Genomic DNA, 20644 nt, shown 5'->3' on the forward strand with positions numbered 1-20644 from the left:
TTCAATGGATAACTTACAAAACCAGACAATTCCCAAAGTTATTGATTGGGTCACTGCAGCATAATCTGCAACCATCGTTTTACCTGAAACATAATTAGCCCAAATGGGTGGCAACGTGTATCTGCTGCAGCATAAAAAGTTCCCAAGGTCATCAGAACATGCCATGTGGGGTTTATTCTCGTTTGACGAGCACAGTCCAATGCAATAGCACTGCTAACAGCCAGGAATGGAGGTCTGACAACGCAACTTTTATGTCTGCCACAGTAAAGGACAGGTGAAGAGTTCAGTACAGGCAATGTCATGTTCCTTTAAAGAGCTGAGACCGGAAAGTTGAAGCACTTCCCGTATCAGAAGTTGAGCTCCTGAAAAGGTTTTCTTGAAAAAGGTATCAGTATGAGCCTGAATGGGGGTGGCTGTGAATTCATCCCAGTTATGTATCTCACTTGAGACAGTATTCCTGAAAATGCAGTCAGGGTCTAGCAGGCTAATTTCACTACATATACATGCACTTAACATTCAAAGACTATAGTAAAGTCTGAAAACTTCAGCTGAAACTCGTACCTATCCACAACAAGGTCTGAGGTAGTTTAGAACCACTCTACATTTAGGAAATATGAGAAAGGAGGAAAGGGATTTAATGCACAAAACTTTCAACATACAATAATTGCTACAGAGGAGCATAACTACAGAGTTTTAAACTATTGTCTGTCAAGAAAGAGGAGCACTGACAGAAATGAGTGAAAAAGTTCATTAAAAGCTCAACTTCTATTTACCCTGGCTCCTTATACTTATGATCTCTGAAGGAACAACATTAAAACTCACTTCAAAAAGAAAACCAATGATAATAATGAAATTGAGCAAGGCAGAAAGAAAATTTTAACAGATTTAGACAAGGTTAATAGACTTGGGTACTGAATTGTGAAGTAATGCTATACATCTCAAAATGAGTCCATGTACTCAGTGTGATGTCTGAATCTCCAGACAGCTGAAACACCTTCACACAGGAACACTGAGAAGTTATGAATTCTTTCGAGGTTCACTTTTGATGATGCAGTTTATTTAGAAAACAATACTTATGTACATCTAACACATTGAGAAATGCACAAATAACAAACTGAACATATATCTGGTACATCATGGTGAGAGAGAAATACTTAAATTTATATTTAGATAACTCTGCACAAAGCTTGACCTACTATTTAAGTCAACAGATTTATTGATTTTTCTCTAAAGGGTAACAAACAGATTATGGAAGTACATGCTCCAAAAGGGCTAGTATTTCCCATATCCATAGACAGCCAGATTTAAATTTTGCTCACTAGCACCTGACAGCTTAGTAGTAGTTGGCTTTAAAGTCTGATGTGAATGTATGGGGATGAGGATATTTTATTCAGCATATGGCAAAGAGGTAAAAATAAATACATTAAAAAAAATCCTTAATGTATCACAATCTGGAGGAAAGTTCCAGGGAATACCACAGCAACAGTGATATGATGCTAGGTAGGGAGGAAAAGAAAAGGAGTAACAGGCAGACTGGGGGAAGCATGTATGAAAAAGTAAGATATGAGAGGACTGGAGACATACAAAACAAGCTTAGACCACAAGAATCGTAACTTTGTGTTGCTCTTACCATAAAAGCTACTGAAGTCTTTCTCCCTACATTCTCTTCTTATTTTTTAGAGCTCACATTCAGATGACTGACAGATTCCCTAACAAAATTCCCTAAATTTTAAAAAAAGCCATGTAGAACACATCTTTGCAAATGGTCACTTTGACTTAGGCAACACATACATTTTCTTAGCTATACATGCACAGATGCACACATGTAAGTCCATACCAGTCTTTCTTCAAAACTGCTCCTTGCAGCTCCAGGTCTTGCCGTAAGTGATGCTTCTAATTTAATCACCTAAGTCCTGTGAACTTTGTATTACTGCATAAAAACATTCACTCAAAGTATTTATCTCTTCAAATGAGTGACATATTGGGAGTACAGAGACAGCAGATAGGTGATGTAGACCAAAAATGATACGAAGGAAATGAGTGATTTCTGGTAGGTGTGCAAGTTCCCTGCTTTCTCTAGAAAAACAAGCTGCAATAACTAACTATTCACTTGGATTACATGGCACATTGTTTTAGACGCACAAACCCTCATCTGAACAGTAATACTGCCAACTTGGTATTTCAAGAGTTACCTGGTACTTTTTGGACACATAACATTTGCTGTAAAAGACCATACAGGTCAGGTTTTGTAAATTCCTCAGACTACTTAATATAGACTGAGGTTGTTGATGTGTATCTGCTAGTTTTCAGGAGTCACTGGATAATTCTGAAAATAAAGAAAACTAGGCTACCTTCTTTTAACCGAGGATGAGTATCTGCACAAGGAGAACACATGTGCCAAGATGACAAATACGAAATACATGAGCAAAAGTTACAATGAGGAAAACTACTTACACTGCACCAACAGTGCAGCTCTCCTCTATGATAGCGCATGGTCTAAAGTTGCAGGAGCCACTGGAGAGGCATGTCTACACCTGTGCAGAGTGAAATCATCACTCACTCAGATTTTTAGCCAAAGTAATCTGAAGTTCAATTCCATGACATTTATGTAATGAGTCAATTATAATTTTTTTTTTTTCAACACGGTGAGTTGTATTATTCTATTAGACTGGAAGGAATGGAAGAAGTAGTAATTCTCTGATGTCTGGTTGGGTGATAATGTCTAATGCCAAGGGTGTGTGGAGCCGATTCTTCACTCCCTCCCACCGTTTGTATATATCATAGTAATTAAACACATACAGTATGATATAACTAGCTGTATTGGCAGTCAATTGGTACATGACAGATACCTGCAGTTTCCTTGTATTATACTACAGTTTTTAACTTGGGCTTTATCTAAGAATAGTTACAGGGTGACTTTAAAACTACTTTTCCAGTAAGCATTTTCAAACACAGACCCAGATTCTATCATGGAACACAGGCAGGACTTTGACATTATCTCAGCCAAAGCTTTGCAATGAAAGCTTGTGAAGGGCCAAAGAAAAGTCTGCAGGGTTTTTTTGAGCAGTTAACAAAAGTCATATGAAGGGTCCCTGTATAAACACTGCAAGCCATAGCATACAAGGTAGCTAGAAGAGATATAGGTCTGTTCTTTGGACTGCACACCTGTCTTTGAGATGAATTCTACAGTTACACTGGCAGTACTTAACAGCTGGGGAAAACCCAGCTTTGGACCTGCTCACTTACACCTTGTTTAGACATTTGCACATTTTAAGCAACCACAAACCAGAGTCAGCATCCTGCCGTACCACAATGGTAGCATTTCACACGTGCCTGCACAGAATTTTTTTAGTTTTGGAACCTGTTCTGAATTCTAGCTAAATAATTAGCTACTAGCTCAATTTAACATATATGTATGAATATTTAGGTACTCTTAAAACTTGACCCAGGACTTTTACTTCTGTATCCTGAACAAAGCTTTGTGGAGCTTCTATACATATCTGAGTTAACTAGTACAGCTGACAACTACAACAATTAGTTCAGAGACAGCTAAGGATTCTGACCTAAATACACCATTAACCGAGAGATAGCGATGGGAACCAGGCCTCAAGCATCCTCTGGGATGTGCAAATTTTTATTTCTGAAGCACGGTTTAGTCCTCTGGCAACTGGATTCATGACATACAAACCTAAACCTTTACTCTTAAATACATTAATTCTTACTGGCTCTGACTATTTGCTGATTACACCAGCCACAACAACAAAATTATCAAGATATTAACACCTGTCAAAATATAAGCCAATGAATACTTTCACAGAAAAATGCAGCATATAGAATGTCTACTTTCTGTAAAATCACATCTGATTTCTTATTGTCACTGAGTGAGCATCACAGTATTACCAGAACTACTAACAACAATCAGACAAGAATGGCATTAACTTTGTCTTCTAATTTTTGCACTGGCTCTAGATGTACAAAACATCGCTGAATAATGAGTAGATGTTTGCATGCACTTGGTTGGGAAACTTAATTTACTTAGAGTGTAACAATTGCAGACATCTTCTGCTTTCTTTCATGGAAGCCAACTCATCAACTGAACATACTAAATTGAAAATTCTCTAATGTTATCATTAGTAAAGATGAAGATGGATTAAATTAATTTGATTTTTTCAGCAATGCTGAGAAGCACTGAGCTCTTTCATGATTTGTCATAACAAACAAGAAAAAATTATTTTCATGGGGAAAAAAAGAAAGAAATGGAGCCCTAAAGGAAGGAAACTGCAATGAAGAACAGTTCCTTCTCTAACAAAATTGGTGAGTCCTCCTCTGTATTATCTTTCACAATAGATTTGGATTAACTTTTCTCATTGTAATTCCATTAAACATGACATTTGAACTTGTTTTAGAGCTGACTGGCAATGGCTTGAAACAGCCGCACAATTTTTGCTCACTTCAGAAATTAAATTTGATGAATAAATCAGTTTTAAGGAGTTGATATTTGGCCATACATTTCCATGAATAAAAATCTTTTAAATGCACTTGGAATAAAGTTAATTAAATAAAGGGACTTTAGAAAGAGCTTTGTTGAGCTCCATGGGAGTTGAGCCTAAGTCTGAATTCAACCTATGGAAGAAAACCTGAGAAAACAAGGCCTGGGAAATTTAAAGTTACTAAAGCACTAAATAGAAATAATGGATCAATAGTGACAATATAGTTAGTTCCATCATGTAGAAATCTAATAACAGGTCTATTTTATAGTTTCTGACAAGAAAGCAATGAATACTTGGTCAGTTCTGCTCTACCCCTGTTGTAAATAAAATATGAGTGATAACACAGTTCTGAATAATTATAATATTTCATCACTCTGATAAACTCTGATATTAAGCCCTAACAGCACAAGTTACTTCCACGGAAAGGAAAAAAAAAAAAAGAAAAAAATTTCAGAAGAATGTACAAGAACTACATCTGAAATTGGGAATCAATAAATACAGACAATAATTAGAAAGAATGAGAACATTCACTCCAAATCACAAATCAGTTCTGTGTGGTATCTTTCCGTGTCACTAGTAATGCATTGCTGACACAATATTTAAGACAGAGACCTTACTAGGCAATATAGATAGAGATGTTTGTTGGTGGGTAGTGTTAGAAGACCAAGCAGAGTTCAGGTCCCTTAAACATTTCAACGTTATTTTCTTTGAATAAAAAGGTAAAGGATTCCCACTAGAAAATGTGAAGTTATGGCAGGGCTTGTCTTAAAAGCTTGGGAGCTCTGAGATCACATTGGACTCCCCTCAGTGACAGGTTCAAAGAGTAACTCTAGCAGAAAAAATAGAGACTGTGAGAAAGGCCATATGTAACTAAGGATCAGTTTAATGCTACAATTTTCTCCACACCTGTATGAAGGGACAATATAAAGTTATTTTTTGTTTTGATTGATTTTTGAGGGTGGGGAATTGAAGGATCTATAGGACCTCATAGTTTTTGTCTTGGGAATCTCAGATCTGTTTATTCAGATTCCTGACAGAGAACAAATGTCATGGGAAATACACAGACAAATCTGTTCAACAGTGAGTCACAGGACAGGATCAAAAAGATGTGCAGTAGGTGGCAGTCTACAAGACATATTTGTATCATAAAAATTAACTGTGCACATCAAAGATTACGAACTGAAAATCTGTTCTTTCTCTGAGAGCCTAGACTCAGAACAGCTAGCACAAACTTTAAAAAAAAATTTTTTTAAACATTCTCTGCAATGGTGACTACTAAAGACTAACAGCTAGGAAGCTATGCCCTTTGCTTTTCCACAGCTTCAGAAAAGCAAACTTGTTTGATCAAATGGCAAAGAAATACCATCACTGACACTTATCTACCAAAGACAAGACATGCTCCATGCATCTCAGTAGTTCCAGCATGGATTACAACCAGAATGGAAAAGTTTTCTGGTTTTAGTTTTCAAAGAAAAAAAGAAAAGTTCCAACTTTTTGAACCTTAAACAAGAGAGTTGTGTCCCCAGTAGCTGATGTCAATTCTTTCATGCTCCAAAGGCTGTTATAATCAGCACCCCAGACTAGGTGCTGACCGACATGAGCAGTATCCTGCCTCAGAACTCCAGACTGTCCGAGGCAGTGTGGCACATATTGTAAGCTATATATAATGCCATGGGCATGCACCTTCATCGACAGACATTCACAAGTCAGAAGACGGCAGTGGGAAGGGAGGGACAGTATGTAAATGTCAGAACCCAACCGCAATTTGGCAATTAAAAATGCTATATTATTATTGATAAAGCCTAATCAATTTTATTTGAAACAAGAAAAAGGAAGCTTTTCTCCTTCAAAGTTTCTACTGATTCATTGCTACGACTTGTTATATTTCTTCCTGTTTTTAGCACAGCCAGTATCCAACAGGGAAATTCTTTCAAAGTAAGTAGAGTGATAAATTAACATACTATTTGATATGTTGATATAACTCTTTTTATCACTATAGTTAGGCAAAGGAAAACCGTATTTATCCTACACTAGCTTTATTTTCTTCTGACAAGGCTATTTGTCACCACAGGAAATTCCAAGTTCATAAAACTGGATAGCTGACATTTCCAATATATTATACTCTGTGAGGAGTAACAACTCTCCTAATCAATTTTGCCAATTACATCAGCATTTGTCTTAATGCAACATCACTTCGCCCCATACTGAAAGACCAACACAGAGCTCTTCCTAAAAGTCACATAGATCTGGAGAGTAAGAGACTGCATCATCATCAGCGTGGAAACACTTAGTATAAGCAAAATAGCAGGCAATGTAATCCAGACAGACATAGATGACTAACAAATTCTGTGACTGTAAAGTAAGAGCCAGATCTTTTACAATACAATGTAAAAGCATCGTATTTTATGAAGATTATGAGAAAAGTTTATGCACATACAGCCCTTGAATTTTTAGATCCAGACTGTAAAACTTTTTTTCTTGGGAAAAAAAAAAAAGTATCTGCAAATTCTTCTTTTTGTATGCTGAACAATTGCTTGTCAGCAACCAGATGTAGTTCCACTTTTCTAAACCAAATATTCTTTATGATCTGTTGCAAGTTTTCTTAGAAATACAGGTAAAATTTAAGTAATCATCTTCAGGAGTGAAAAATATGGTTTTTTCAAGATGGATGCTTGATTTAGGAATTTCCATTTTGAGTGCAAGAAATTACAATTTTATACTTTGAAAAGTCAACTGAGGTCAAGATTAATATAGCATCCATTAATTAGTTTGTTGATATAATGAAGGCTTTTCTTGTCATCCCACTGATGAATGAGGGAATTTGCATCTCAGCAGGTAAACATGTTTGATACTTCCTTAATCTACTGCACAGCATTTGCTACAGCCAAAAATAAGAGACAAAATGGAATACAGAGTCAAAACAATTTAGAAAACAAATTACTAGTTACAAAGGAATATGAATGAAGAATAACTTTAAAAATAACATATATTCTGGACTGATGTGTTCCATAAACATTTTCTTTGCTAATGGAAGCCTTCAGGGAACAAATACTTATTTCATATGCCTTCCATTTTGCTCGGGTAATTTTAGATTTCCACTGTAGCTCTGCCTTTTATTTCCTTCTGTTCTCCTTGCCTTGGTTAGATTAGAGAGGTAGGGTGTTAATGGGGTACTTGATGAAGATTGACGACCTATTTTCTCCCCCCTCCGAGACCAGCCTGATTTGAACAAATTGAGGAGAGTGAAGCAGTCTCTTCATGTCCTTGGGAAAAGCCTTTTCCATTTCAGCATTTCCAGCCTTCAGACATGGTCCCCTTTGTTCACAGAGAAAAAGAAAGAAAAGGTGCCAGCACAAGAAGGTTCTGAATAATTTCATATGTCAGCAGGGCTGCAAAAGTTCCCTTTCAATCTTCTTTATGGTTGATGAGCATGTGAACGCGAGGTGGATCCAGGAGGGGAATGCAGGGAACTAGTGCTTGCAGCTCGAACAGGGCGAGAGCCAAGCTGTTGTCCACCAGTCCCCACCTCTGTTGTCACTTCCTTGTTACTGTCATCCTTGTGGGTACTGTTTTGTGCTGGGCACTCAAAATGCACACAGTGAAACACCTGGAGAGACCAAAAAATGAAGATAAAGCAAAACAATTAAATGTTGGCAAAAGCCTGATCAAAGTAAGATGAGGTCTATATGGAAGTTGCAGGCCAGATCAGTGCCAAAGTACTTAGTCAAATTAGAATGTTTCAGCATGAGGTCAAAAACATCTGCCCACGGGCCATGAACATTATCAAGTGATACAAGTGGAGCAAGAGAAGGCCTTGAAGTTATACCAAACTTTACATATGGCACTAAAAATCAGAAAGATGGTTCCAAAGGAGATACAGATATTTGTAAATTATTTTTTAGTTTGCTAAGTAGAATAAATATCTACTACATGCTATTGGATGACAATAACAATTATATTAGTATCTTAGATCTAATTACTTCCTCAAAAGACTGAAAGTTCATACAGACTAGAATTGAAATTTAAATCATTACCCATATGATTCTATTTCAAGATTGCCCTCTGCTGTAACAGCAATGGTAGCTCTAGAGACATACCCTGGAGAAAGGCATTCAGAGTGTCCAAGGAGGCTGCTGCTTCATCAGATGAAATACTGTACTTCAAACAGTGATCATTTTCTGATGTTTCAAACAATACCTGGGACCACTGTACAGGTGACTGTACCTTAGAGTAAGAGGACCACCTGTTTAAGCATTTTTTTCTGATTTATTTTCTAGTTTACTTACTCTTACTTCTGCTTGTTTTTGAAGTGCCTGGGAGAAGGGGGAGGAAGTCTATAAAATTGTTACAAAACTTCTTTGACACTTCTCATTGCTACGAATTGCACAGCTTTGCCACATGCTAAACAAAGAAATCTTTTCTTATGCTGATTTCAAATTTGCTATTTTCTCATGCACTGTAGTTTTATAGCTAAAGCTTGATTAATATTAACAATTGAATTTTAAATTTTTTTTAACTTAGTTTTGTATGCTTTTATGACATCTTCTATCATTCTTCTTGCAAGTAGATCATGTCTTTAGAGCTCTTCTTACAAATAAAGATAATCTCTTATGATTTTAGCTGCCCTTTCCCAGACCCTTTCAAGTTAATGTGGGCAAAATCAAATACTATAAACAAGACATGGGTATACTATATATTCATACAAGACTACAGAGTATTACATTTTCTATATTTTCCTCAATACAACCAAAAATCCTATTACTCTTTTTGACCATCCATACTCAAGTGCACAGTGAACAGACGTCTGCAATAGCCCCATGGTCTTTTCTGAGGAGGTAGGTAGTTAATTCAAATTCTGACAACATGCATGAAATGAATAAAAAAAAAATATTCAGAGTCATTGCTTTTTTTAATACCCATTATACTTTCTTGTGCCTCTTGGTGTAAGAAATCCTGCAGGTTTTTTTATACAGATACATACAATGCATGTTTGTATTTCCATATATGCACACATGCTCACATGAAGATGTATCACTATGCCTTTATATATACACATATGAACAGATTACATTATCTACACTCTTACTCCCCCCCATGTATACAAAATAGTTTTTCTCTGTATTTCTTCGGGTGAGTTTTCTTCTAAAGCTCAACTAATTTCTACAGTGGCATGAATTCTCTCCATCTGTTACAGTTCTTGAGAAGCAAATTTTTGCACTGAGCTACACATCTTGAGAAGCCACTTTTATACTCATCCCAATCCCACATTTTTAAAGTAACAGCTATTGTCATTTTTCCAGCTGCACTTATCAGCATCAGGATTTGGAGAAAAGAACATTATCTCATCAATGCACCTCTGTAAAATGCTACTTTCCTTGAAAGCCAGCACAGTCTAATGAATGGGATGGAGGTCTCCAAATCAGAAGACTCTGTATTTCTACTGTATCCTACAGCAACAGTGTTTCTCATTTAAAACTTACTTCACACAGAGATGCATGCTTTAGTATGCTATAGTATGGATACCACTGAAATTTAGCTAACACTAGTCTATAAAGCCTGAGGTACCCAATTCTTAAATTGTAACTTTCATTTTTACCTGCTCCTTCATACTAAATTCTCAGTGCTCAGCTCAGCATCTGGCACATTAACAAACCTGTGAATTTACAGCATTATTTTCAGTTACTCTGACACTTCAATATATGGAGAATACAGTTTGTGAAAGAAGCAGAGGACAGAGAAGTACAATTGAGCTCATCTGCTTCATCCAATATTGGAATTATGTATTTCAGAAGGATATTACTAAAACACACAATCCTGCATGTGTTTCTCTCAAAAGGCAGAGATGACAGTTCAGCATCATCCTCTGATTAATGACGCATGTTATACTTCTCATGGACATTTTAAGAGAAGTCCAACATACAAAGCAGGAAGGCCAAGTACATATACATTGGTGCAGAAATTTGTAAGATAAAGCTCTCACACCAGGTGTCCTCTCCAGGTCAGTAATACTGAAGAAAAACAACAATATAAAACTTACACAGTCAAAGTATCAGGTGACCTGTGTGACAAACAAATGATGACAAGGACTAAGGAAAAATAATCCTTTTCTTTATAAAAATAGGATGTCTGGAAGCTCAAAAAACCAAAAAGTTACACTTCTATCATGTTCTAACATACCAAAGAATATTCAAATGCCAGGTCAAGAAGTCTATGAACATCATGTCTTTCAAAACTTGGAAAACATGGCAAAGATGAGCTTAGAAGATGAAATCATTCACAAAATGGAAGAAATTTTACAGGATTTCTTGCAATTCCAAAAATCAACTCTTCCCTTTGGAAAGTTCAGATGGTGCTTCAAAGTTCAAAGATACGTGTTAGTAGAACAAATAGGGAGTATTTTTGTCCCTATTACAGTAAAACTCCTTGATGAGAATATGCCAACATTAGCATCTTTTGTTTAAAATGGGAATGCTTTGACATGAAGTAAAACCAGCTATGGGCAAATAATTCTGGAAACTGCTTGTTTTCTTACTGAAGAGACTACTGAGTCTGCAGAACAAACCAAGACTTTGATTACAGTGTTACTATTTAAATTGGAAGTATGAAAAATATCTTGCTGCCTTCTTTGGAAAATGAGAATTTATGACAAAATGTTACGGACCATCTGTTTAATATATATTGAAACAATGTAATCTAATAATATGTGCATGCCGATAACATTCTTCCTCTACAAGCTTCAGGAGAAATATTTTTTTTCAGAAAAAAAAAAGTGAGTGTTTGGTAAAAATTTTAAAGACAGAAGAGGAAAAAACCTAGAACAGCAGCCTGTGTTTGTAGCTCCACCAATTCACTACATGAATACCTGTAACCTCAATTTGCATATGCTGAGCTTTCCTATCATTATGCACTGCTCCATGTAAATAACTACACAGGATATTAAATTCCTTGGAAATAGTAACCGATTTGAAATTAGAATTATGTTTAAAAGCCCCTTACCCTTCCGGGCTTAAAGCTAATTTTAAGAATTAAAACTTGGAGGTAATGTTTCTTGTAGGCTGATTTGTTAAGTTTACAGAATACACCTCATTCTTTTTTAATAAAGAGATGAGAACTTACAAAGACTGACATGAGAGCAAACAAAACTGTCTATATGGTTTAGTAATGGAAAAGGCCACCTCCATGCATGTAGAACAACCCTGGAGACAGCTTCTTTCTACATGAACTCACTGATTAAGACTGAACTGTACAACAGATGAAACAGTGCTTAGGAAAAAAAGTTCAGTTGATCGTCAGCTTCTTTCTAACTACCTGCTGAGAACTAATGCTGACATCTGGTGGTGCGTGTGTCTGCAGTAATTGCTCTAAAGCTGGACATAAACAATGCTATTTGATAATTCTTTCAATGCTTAAGCACCAGCAACCCCATATACTAAATATGATTGGAAATCCTGACTCCCAATACCAATAAAGTTGACAAACTCTGATTACTACAAATTTAACAGTGCTAACCAAAGTTCATTGTAAAGTGTGAAAATAGAATGTTTTGTGGTGAACTATATGTGTAGAATGTAGACATGCATGCATCCACAAAGAAGCAGCAGCTTTTGGTGCTTCTTACAGTTTTGTCACATAAGGTCCTAATCTCACAAGGATTTATATACATTCCTAAATTCAGGTATTGTAAGTTATTTCACTGAAGTCAACTGTAAAATCTGGACTTCATCTGAGACAATAAAGAACAATTATGAAAGGCAGAAGCACAAGTAAACAAAAAGAGGATGATACTGCACTTGGTTGGTTAGGGCAAAATATATATATTTTTTCTGTATAAAATGAATTGAAAAAAATCTCTTGGTTTGGCCACTATTGGTTAACTGATTCACGGGGTATGAAAATTAATTACAAGAGAATCTTACACAAATAAGATTTTCCTATGAAGAATGGATTTTTCTTATGTTTTATTCATTAACAAGATAACATAAGGGTGATAAAACCAAGTAATCGGAGACTGTACACCTTTCTCTAATGCACTAAAACTGTATTTTAATCATTCATCAAAATAAGAAATAATTTAAAAGCAAACCCAGTAGGAATGTTTGATGGCACTGTGCAAAGGTGAAAACCAGAACCAGTTTACTGTACTTTGTAAAAACCCCAAAATACCCCCCACAGCGGCAACAGCCCTTCAACTCTGTAAATCTGGAAAGATGATAACACAGAGCACAAATATTCAAATAAGAAAAGCATTCATTCTTATTTTGCTAGATTGACAAAGCAAAAAAATGAAGTATATTTCAGAAGGCATTATCAATTTCACTGTAAGGTATGAAAAACCATGCTGTTGTATATTCATGAAGAATATAGGTTTTCTACAAAGTTCCTTACCTCATTAGCTGTGTTGTGAGTTCCAACTATTCTGATAAAAGATGCAGGCTGTTTATCAAAAGTGATTGTTTGCCAGGATCTACAAAAAAGTCCAGAAAGACATGCAAATATTAAACACTGTCACAACAGCCTGCAGTAAAATATACAGAGAATCCATTCAAGTGACAGTACATACTATTATCGCTTAATAGGGCAAATAGAGAAACACTTTTCATCAAATGAATTTCCAGCATTCCTTGTTCATTTTTAAGCGCCTTGACTCTGCTTATGTGTTTCCATACATACTTTACACTACTATCATTTGTATTCAGGAATAATACTCATACTATTGCTGAAAGTTAAGAAAATGGTAACAGAAAAAACTGAACCGAAGTCTAAAATCCTTGGCTAGTATTGACTATTTTAGATAAACAAAAGATCAGGTAAATAAAAGCAAATGCATTCATCTGTTACCTACTCATGGGAAATTATCAGAGCTTGGTAAAAGAAAATTACAGTTCTAGGGTAAAAAACCCCACCCAAAACCTCAAATAAACTCCCACTTTAAGTGGAGTAGTGGAGGCAGAGAAGTCAAGCTTCTCTTATGTGGGCCAAGGTCCTTCCAGGAAATTGTGACTGACATAAAGCATTCTTCACAGTTCAGGTTGTGAAGACTTCCCCATCCTGACACAGAGGCAGTGGGGAGAACAGAACCCCCTCCCGGAACTGGAGTGTAACTTTTTGGGCTAGACTGAGAACACTAGAGGTAGATTGTGACCACTAGAATCTTCCTTCCTCATTCATACTCTTCTGGTCTGAGTGAGGTACAACACCCCAATGAGCATCAGGCAAAGTACCCTGATTCCTACCGTACCTTTGTGCTTAGAGAACACACTGACAGTAAAACAGAGGAAACAAAAGGAGTAATAGGAACTAGATGTTCCACTTTGATGCCAGTCTTCCACCACACTAGATTAGTACTTGAACACACTAGAATTTGAATTATTGTATATTCATAAAACATGAAAGCCAGATACAAAATGTAACTTTTTAGCAAAACTAGACTCCATCGCAGAAGGCTTCAGAAATAAAATGTGGTTACGTGTAACTTGATAAACTCACTACGGGAGAAAAACATTGGATAGGTTTCCTGAACTTGTTCAGAATACCTTCAGAAGTGTTCATATAAGAAACAAGGAACCGAAGCAAAACTGGAGTAAAAGAACACTCATCCCCAGTAGACTGCCCCAAAGCCTGGCAGTATAGACAAGCTTGGTTGCTGACTATTTCTCAGGCACTTCAATTTTCCCTTAGTAGGAAAACCTCTTTGTCACAAACACAACATTTCTGGGTTTAATTTAGTTAACTATTACTTTTATCACTGCTGTCAGATTATATTTGCTTAAAGAAGATTGTAAGACCAATCAAGACCTAATTTCAAGTAGTTTATTGGCATTACTGCATGAAGTAATGGATTTAATTAGTTACTCATCATAATAGAAAGGTGCAGTCTGTGTCAGGTCTCAGAGGTACAGCAGTTATCTATCTAATGGTATGGTTTATTTATATCCCTCATGTGGCTATGTCCTTCTTATTTGAAAGCTCAGGCTGTTTCTTCAAGCTCTAAATAAAATATAAAATGAGAATAGACTATTTTGATGACTGTCTCAAGATCTCATAGACTGTTATAATTTAAATTTTTTTTTTTTCCCTAAACAGGTGAACAATTCTTCTTGAATTTCTTCTTATATTACTCTAATACAGCCAGACAGTTAATCTTCATGGCCAAATGTAACTTGTTACCTTGAAGTACAGAGTCCCAGAGAGGAGTGTCTGGGACAATCAGATGATTGCAACACTACCTCTCGTAACAAAGTATTGCCTTAGTTTGCATTAGGCATATGATTTCACATTTACAGGCACACACTTTATGTAAGGAAAGTGATGATGTAAAAATCAGATTTCCCTATTTAGTGATGTAGATAATATTCTAAAGATAATCTAAATAAAAGAGTTTGAAATCCCAAAGAGGCTGTTAGGAACAGCCTATGCGTGTGCTGTGACAAGAAAATAGGTTAATTAGGGATCACAAAATAGAATATACATTGGATCTGTATTTATTTATAGTACTTCCGAGCACTGGTCAAATACACACTGCAAGAGTTCAGTGCAGGTTTTCCAGAGATGGTAGTAAATGCCATTGTCTGTCATATGAAGTGACAACAAGGAAGCTGACATCTATTCAGGGATACAGCTGAAGAGCATGACAGATATTAAGAGAGTTTGAGAAAAAGGCCTCTGAAGATCCTTTTGACAACATACTTCTAGATCAGCTCTGCCCGGAAGCTCTTTAAGTTCTTCCACTTCCCACTGCATTACAAGTCCTTACTTCCTGCTATAATGCTGTTATTAGGATAGGATTATAACTACCCTTCTAATAATATTAATACCCTTCTAATAATATTAAAACATGGTAGCAGATTCTTAAGTAAATTCTTGAGGATGCAAGACTTTAAGGGAGGTTTTCAACGAATTTGGTCCTAAGAATATTTATTGCTTTGGTATGTGTCCATTTTATTCCTTTCCCATTGGAAAAAGAAAGTCAAAATGACATACAATTTTTCAAAGAGTTATTAACATTCAAGAATATTGCTACTAGAGAACTAGTACTTGACGGGATAATGAGAAAATTAGGTCTCAGTTTATTTCCTTAGCAAAATGGAAAAAACCACATTAGAAAACAATACAAATGGATTTGGAAAAAGTCACTTTTGAAATAAGCAAGGCAAACCTTCTTCACTAGAAAGTTGCACTGATTTTGACTGTAACAGAATATTTGAGATCATGGATATATACAAAGTAATACCTCTCCAGTACAAATATAATTATGCAGCAAAGAGATAATTTATGAGGTGTAACTATAGGGGAAGAGAGGTTACTGACAGAACATTTTCAAGGCGTTTCTGCCCTCTTTTTGCATTTTTTGCTGATATAACAAATGCAGTAAGAATTCTATTTATGTATCAAGATGTAACAACTGTCCAGTGATGTTTCTTGATTAAATTAAAAGACATCACAGGTAAGCCTTAAGTTTCTTTTTAATTATCTTCTTTTACTACTGGTTATCTCTTCTGATACCATTGTAATAATTTCAGTTTCTCTGTAGAAATTTTATTTTACAAATTATTTTGTAGTCATGCCATGTGTATGTGCTTATTTAATACTTTACTCACAAGAGCCAGTCCTTCTATCCTCAAAAATCGCTTTTGATGGTTTTTACAAAAATTTTCTCAAAACTTTATACATAGCTCTGGTATCGATTCATACATAAGTCACTATTTCCCAGGAACAGCAGCATTAAAACATACCAAAGGCACTTAATTTCTGGTCTGGTATTAGATACTTCTGTGTAATAGATGCCATTTCTTCATCTTTACTCTCCATATGCCAAGCAAACAGATCTTTCAAGCTGGTGGCAATATTTTCACCTTCTTTAACTAGGACATGATCATAAAGAAGCTATCAGAACTTACTTCTCCCATAAACCAACATTGTTGTCTTTGGACTTTCTGTATATCTGTAATACTTATTAGTGACCCTATAACAAATTGATTTTTCAGAGTTTAGCTTTTTTAAATATTCAGGAAGTGCTGACTTTTTTTTTTTTTTTTTTTCTTTTTTTTTTTTCTTTTCTTTCACACCTGTCTTACTGATTGATTCATTCTAGATTTGCTGCTTAATCTGCAGCAGTTCTGGTCATCACTTTTACAACAGAAATAATCACCACCTCAAGCTGAGGTTTACATCTCTAAGAGAAGACTCGGGACTAGCAGCCTATTCAGATTTATACCAGGGTCCTCAAGCTGAAAGGCAGCACTACAAGTTGTTTGGCTAGCAAAGGTCCCCTGATACCACAGGTCCATTTTCCAAAAGCAATTAGCCTTGTTACAGTCCTACGGTGTTTTATTTCACTCTGTATCTCACCTCAGCCACCTGACTTCTAACTCTCTTGTTCTGCCCAACTCCCCTAAGGAGATGCAGTAATTGATGATTAGCATTCCAAAGCCATGCTTGCATCCTGTAAGCCTGTCATATTTAATTGCATTTTAACTATATTCGTCTTCTATAATAGCCTGAACATAATTTAGATAATTATCTTTTGCTCTCTTATTCTCTGACTCTGCCTGTCTCAGAGTTTCTTGCAATGAAAATCACTTTCTCTGCTCAAATATATAAACAGACTCTTGGGCCAAGTGCTTTCATCTCTCCAACAGCAACAGCTGTCACTGAAAACCCAATGGCTTTGTGCATCCCACAATCTCTTCACCATATTTTATTCAGCAGAAGACGACAATCATTAGAACCCTCTTCACTTTCATGTTTCTTTCTGTCTTTTTATTATCTTTACTGCAAGAAGAATGAAAGAAATACTGACGTCCAGGTAAATTATAACAACCTGCTATTGCTTAAATGATCTATAGGTCAAAAATAGCAATTCACCTCTTAAAGAATTCAATGGCTTTCCTCAGCATTTGGAATCTTTGCCTAGTTATTTCTATGAAAAGCTGCTATCTTGCTAAAGATTTACCACATATAATAGGATATAAATAGCAACCCTTCCAGGTTATTTTCTTCTCTTCCAGAAAGAACAAATTAAGAAGTGGAAGCTTATCTTTTACTAAAGTTTTCTAATGAGCCACTGGCACTACAAAATACTACCACACTGTGGGATCACCAGAGCAACACTGATTACAGCTGAAACCAAATTCAGGCCAAAGATGTAAGACAAAAGAGAAAGCTGTTACATGTAACACTCATCAAGCTGTGATAACCATAACATATTCATATCATGGCTTGCTTTAGGCTAAGTATGTACATTTTGTATGCGTACATTGTGTCTCCTCACTTCCCAAGGTGACACAACATCAGTTTTTTGTTCCCCACTCCAAGAAGAAAAGCAAAGCAGAGTTGGAAGCAAATATGGAAATGAACAACACACCCTGAAAAACTTCAATTACCAGCAAGTAACCTCCATTTTGCTTTCTAATGCTTGTCCATATATGCCTTGTTCTACAGCAAGTGACAAAACACTTCTTAGTTTATTGGACTGTGGACTTTTTCAACTGTGACTATATATTTTTTCAATAAAATATAGAAATCATTATGATGGAATAGTGAGGAGCTATTTGCAAAAGCAGATGAAAGGAAAAGGAAAGATGAGTTGTCTTCTTGTCTTTCCATACATCAATTTGGTGACTGTACTGATGTAAACAAGACAGCGAATAACTAGAATGTGATGATGCCAAATAAAAAAATTGTGCGCACACATAAGCAAGCCAGTGGAGACTAAAGAAGTACCGTAGTATGTTCTGCATGGTATGTATTACACTCCTTGTTTTATTAATGAATACCATACCAACCTCCGCTATGGAATACCTACAGAATAAACATGGAAGCGTGCACTAAAAATGCTATAACAGTTATTGTTATACAGACATTTTTCTTTATAAAATACCAGAAAGGTCTAAAGCTACCTTATAAATTGCCTATAAAAACCGCTTTTCACCATAACTGTACCAAACAATAAAGTGAAATAATACTCCTTCTCCTATTAAAGCTGTAATTTAACAGACTAACTCAGAGAGTCAGGCGCATAAAGCACAGAAGTCAAATTGGGTAGCTGGCTCAGCCATCCCCTTTCCATCCAGCCTCACAAACCACTGAGGGAGAAAACGAAGTATGAGTAAGAAATACTGTGAGGAATCAAAGGTCATCTACATTTTGGTTTTTAAATTAAAGTAAAATTAAGTGCAGTTCTACCCCTGGTCTACCTCAACTGAAAACTAAGACCTAAAACTGAGTTTCCATCTGTTCTGCTGTCACCATGACAGCATTCTCAAAAGGTGGCCCATCAAATGTGGTACTTCTAAAGAAGCAAGGAAGGAGCAAGCTAGAAGTAACAGCTTTCTCTCTTCAGCTCTCAGAGGCAAAACTCACATAATAATGCATCTTGGTTATATTTATGCTATAGTCTATTGATGAAGTACCAAATACATTTTATTCAGTCTGATGAAGGAAAAGAAAACAAAAGGGAATTGAAGTACTAATGGCAGAGGTAATAAAAATGGTTAAGAGAAATATGGTGAGAGTCTGGAATAAATGTGAGACATAAAAAGCACCTGTCGCAGTATTTGTTACATAAGAGCTTTATACACTTACAAGTAAAAACAAGTAATCTCACCTTCTGAGAAAACACCCTCAAAAGTTTTTATTCTAAATACTTTCCATGAGGAACACCTAATTTTGAAAGCATCTGAACAAAATCTGTAGTTATTTCTGCCCTATGATTGGTCCCTCCTACCAATTCAGACAAGACTTTACTGAACTGCTATAAATGTTTTATTCTGTATGATTTATTGCAGAAACCAAGTGTGGGCTTCATAAAGCAGACCTATTAGAATAAAAATTCTGACATAAAATAGAACTAATGAAATCTATACCAACTTTCTGACATCATTATAAAGCTTCTAACGTAAGACTCCATAGAGTAACCTCTGCTTTCACAGCTTCAGTGCTGACATTTTTGCTGTTTTAGAGAAAATACTACATAAAGAAAATATTAAAATACAGTTAAATTGATCAATGGTAACATGGAATGTAGTAATTATTTTTCTAACTAAAAGTAGTAACTTATTTTCAAATATATCCACATGCTAATGTAGGCATTCAATAGCATTTTTGTACTGCATAAGCCATGTACTTACATAATTTACCTTGCTCACACATTATTTCAGTTTCAACAAATGGTCTTTTCTGTACTTGCAGTAATAAAGTTTATATTTAAAAATCTTACTTAAAATAAAATTATGGGGAATTTGCTGGCAGCTGTCTGGCAGAGTGACATGAGTCAAATTTCTATGCTGTGTCAAGAATTCTTCATGTAATATCCACACATACATCCTTGGGGAATGGCAGCGCTGGTGAACAGAGGCTGTGAACTTGAGTAACTTGACCTGTACGTTCATCTTACATACTTCTGCGTACCACCAGAGGACATGCAGAAGAAAAGTTTGCACAATCCTAGAGGATTAGTTGTTTTGTTGTGCTTACTCACGACCAACAGTTATTGCTCCTGATGTTTACAGAATCACAGAATCATCTAGGTTGGAAAAGACCTTGAAGATCATCTAGTCCAACCATTAACCTAACACTGACAGTTCCCAACTACACCATATCCCTCAGTGCTATGTCAACTCAACTCTTAAACACCTCCAGGGATGGGGACTCCTCCACCTCCCTGGGCAGCCCATTCCAACGCCCAACAACCCGTTCTGTAAAGAAATGATTCCTAATACGCAGTCTAAATGTTCTCTGGCACAACTTAAGGCCATTACCTCTTGTCCTGGTGCTTACTACTAGGTTAGAGAGACTCATCCCCAGCTCTCTGCACCCTCCTTTCAGGTAGCTGTAGAGGGCGATGAGGTCTCCCCTCAGCCTCCTCTTCTCCAGACTAAACACCCCCAGTTCCCTCAGCCGCTCCCCGTACGACCTGTGCTCCAGACCCTGCACCAGCTCCGTTGCCCTTCTCTGGACACGCTCGAGTCATTCAATGTCCTTTTTGTAGTGAGGGGCCCAAAACTGAACACAGTAATCGAGGTGCGGCTTCACCAGTGCCACTCTTCAGCATTGGGTCATCAGCACTGCACCCACACAGATGCAATCTCTGGCCGGCAGTCTGACACTCCCCAAAGCTATTCTGACTTCCAGGAACGGCTTTGGTGGTGCGTATC

At 36.4% G+C, this 20644-nt stretch overlaps 1 protein-coding gene across 1 annotated transcript in view; it reads right to left on the reverse strand.

The window, feature by feature from the left end:
* Positions 1-1035: 1035 nt before the first annotated feature.
* Positions 1036-20644, reverse strand: part of BTBD9 (BTB domain containing 9) — a 129185-nt gene continuing 109576 nt past the window's right edge. Inside the window, exons 11-12 of the mRNA XM_074897026.1 lie at positions 12876-12954; positions 1036-8097 (exon numbers count right to left, since the gene is read on the reverse strand). Coding sequence (XP_074753127.1) covers positions 7906-8097; positions 12876-12954 — 271 coding nt within the window. The 3' untranslated portion in view covers positions 1036-7905. The remainder of the gene's footprint in view (positions 8098-12875; positions 12955-20644) is intronic.

Source organism: Athene noctua, chromosome 1, assembly GCF_965140245.1.
Source record: "Athene noctua chromosome 1, bAthNoc1.hap1.1, whole genome shotgun sequence".
NCBI lineage: Eukaryota > Metazoa > Chordata > Aves > Strigiformes > Strigidae > Athene > Athene noctua.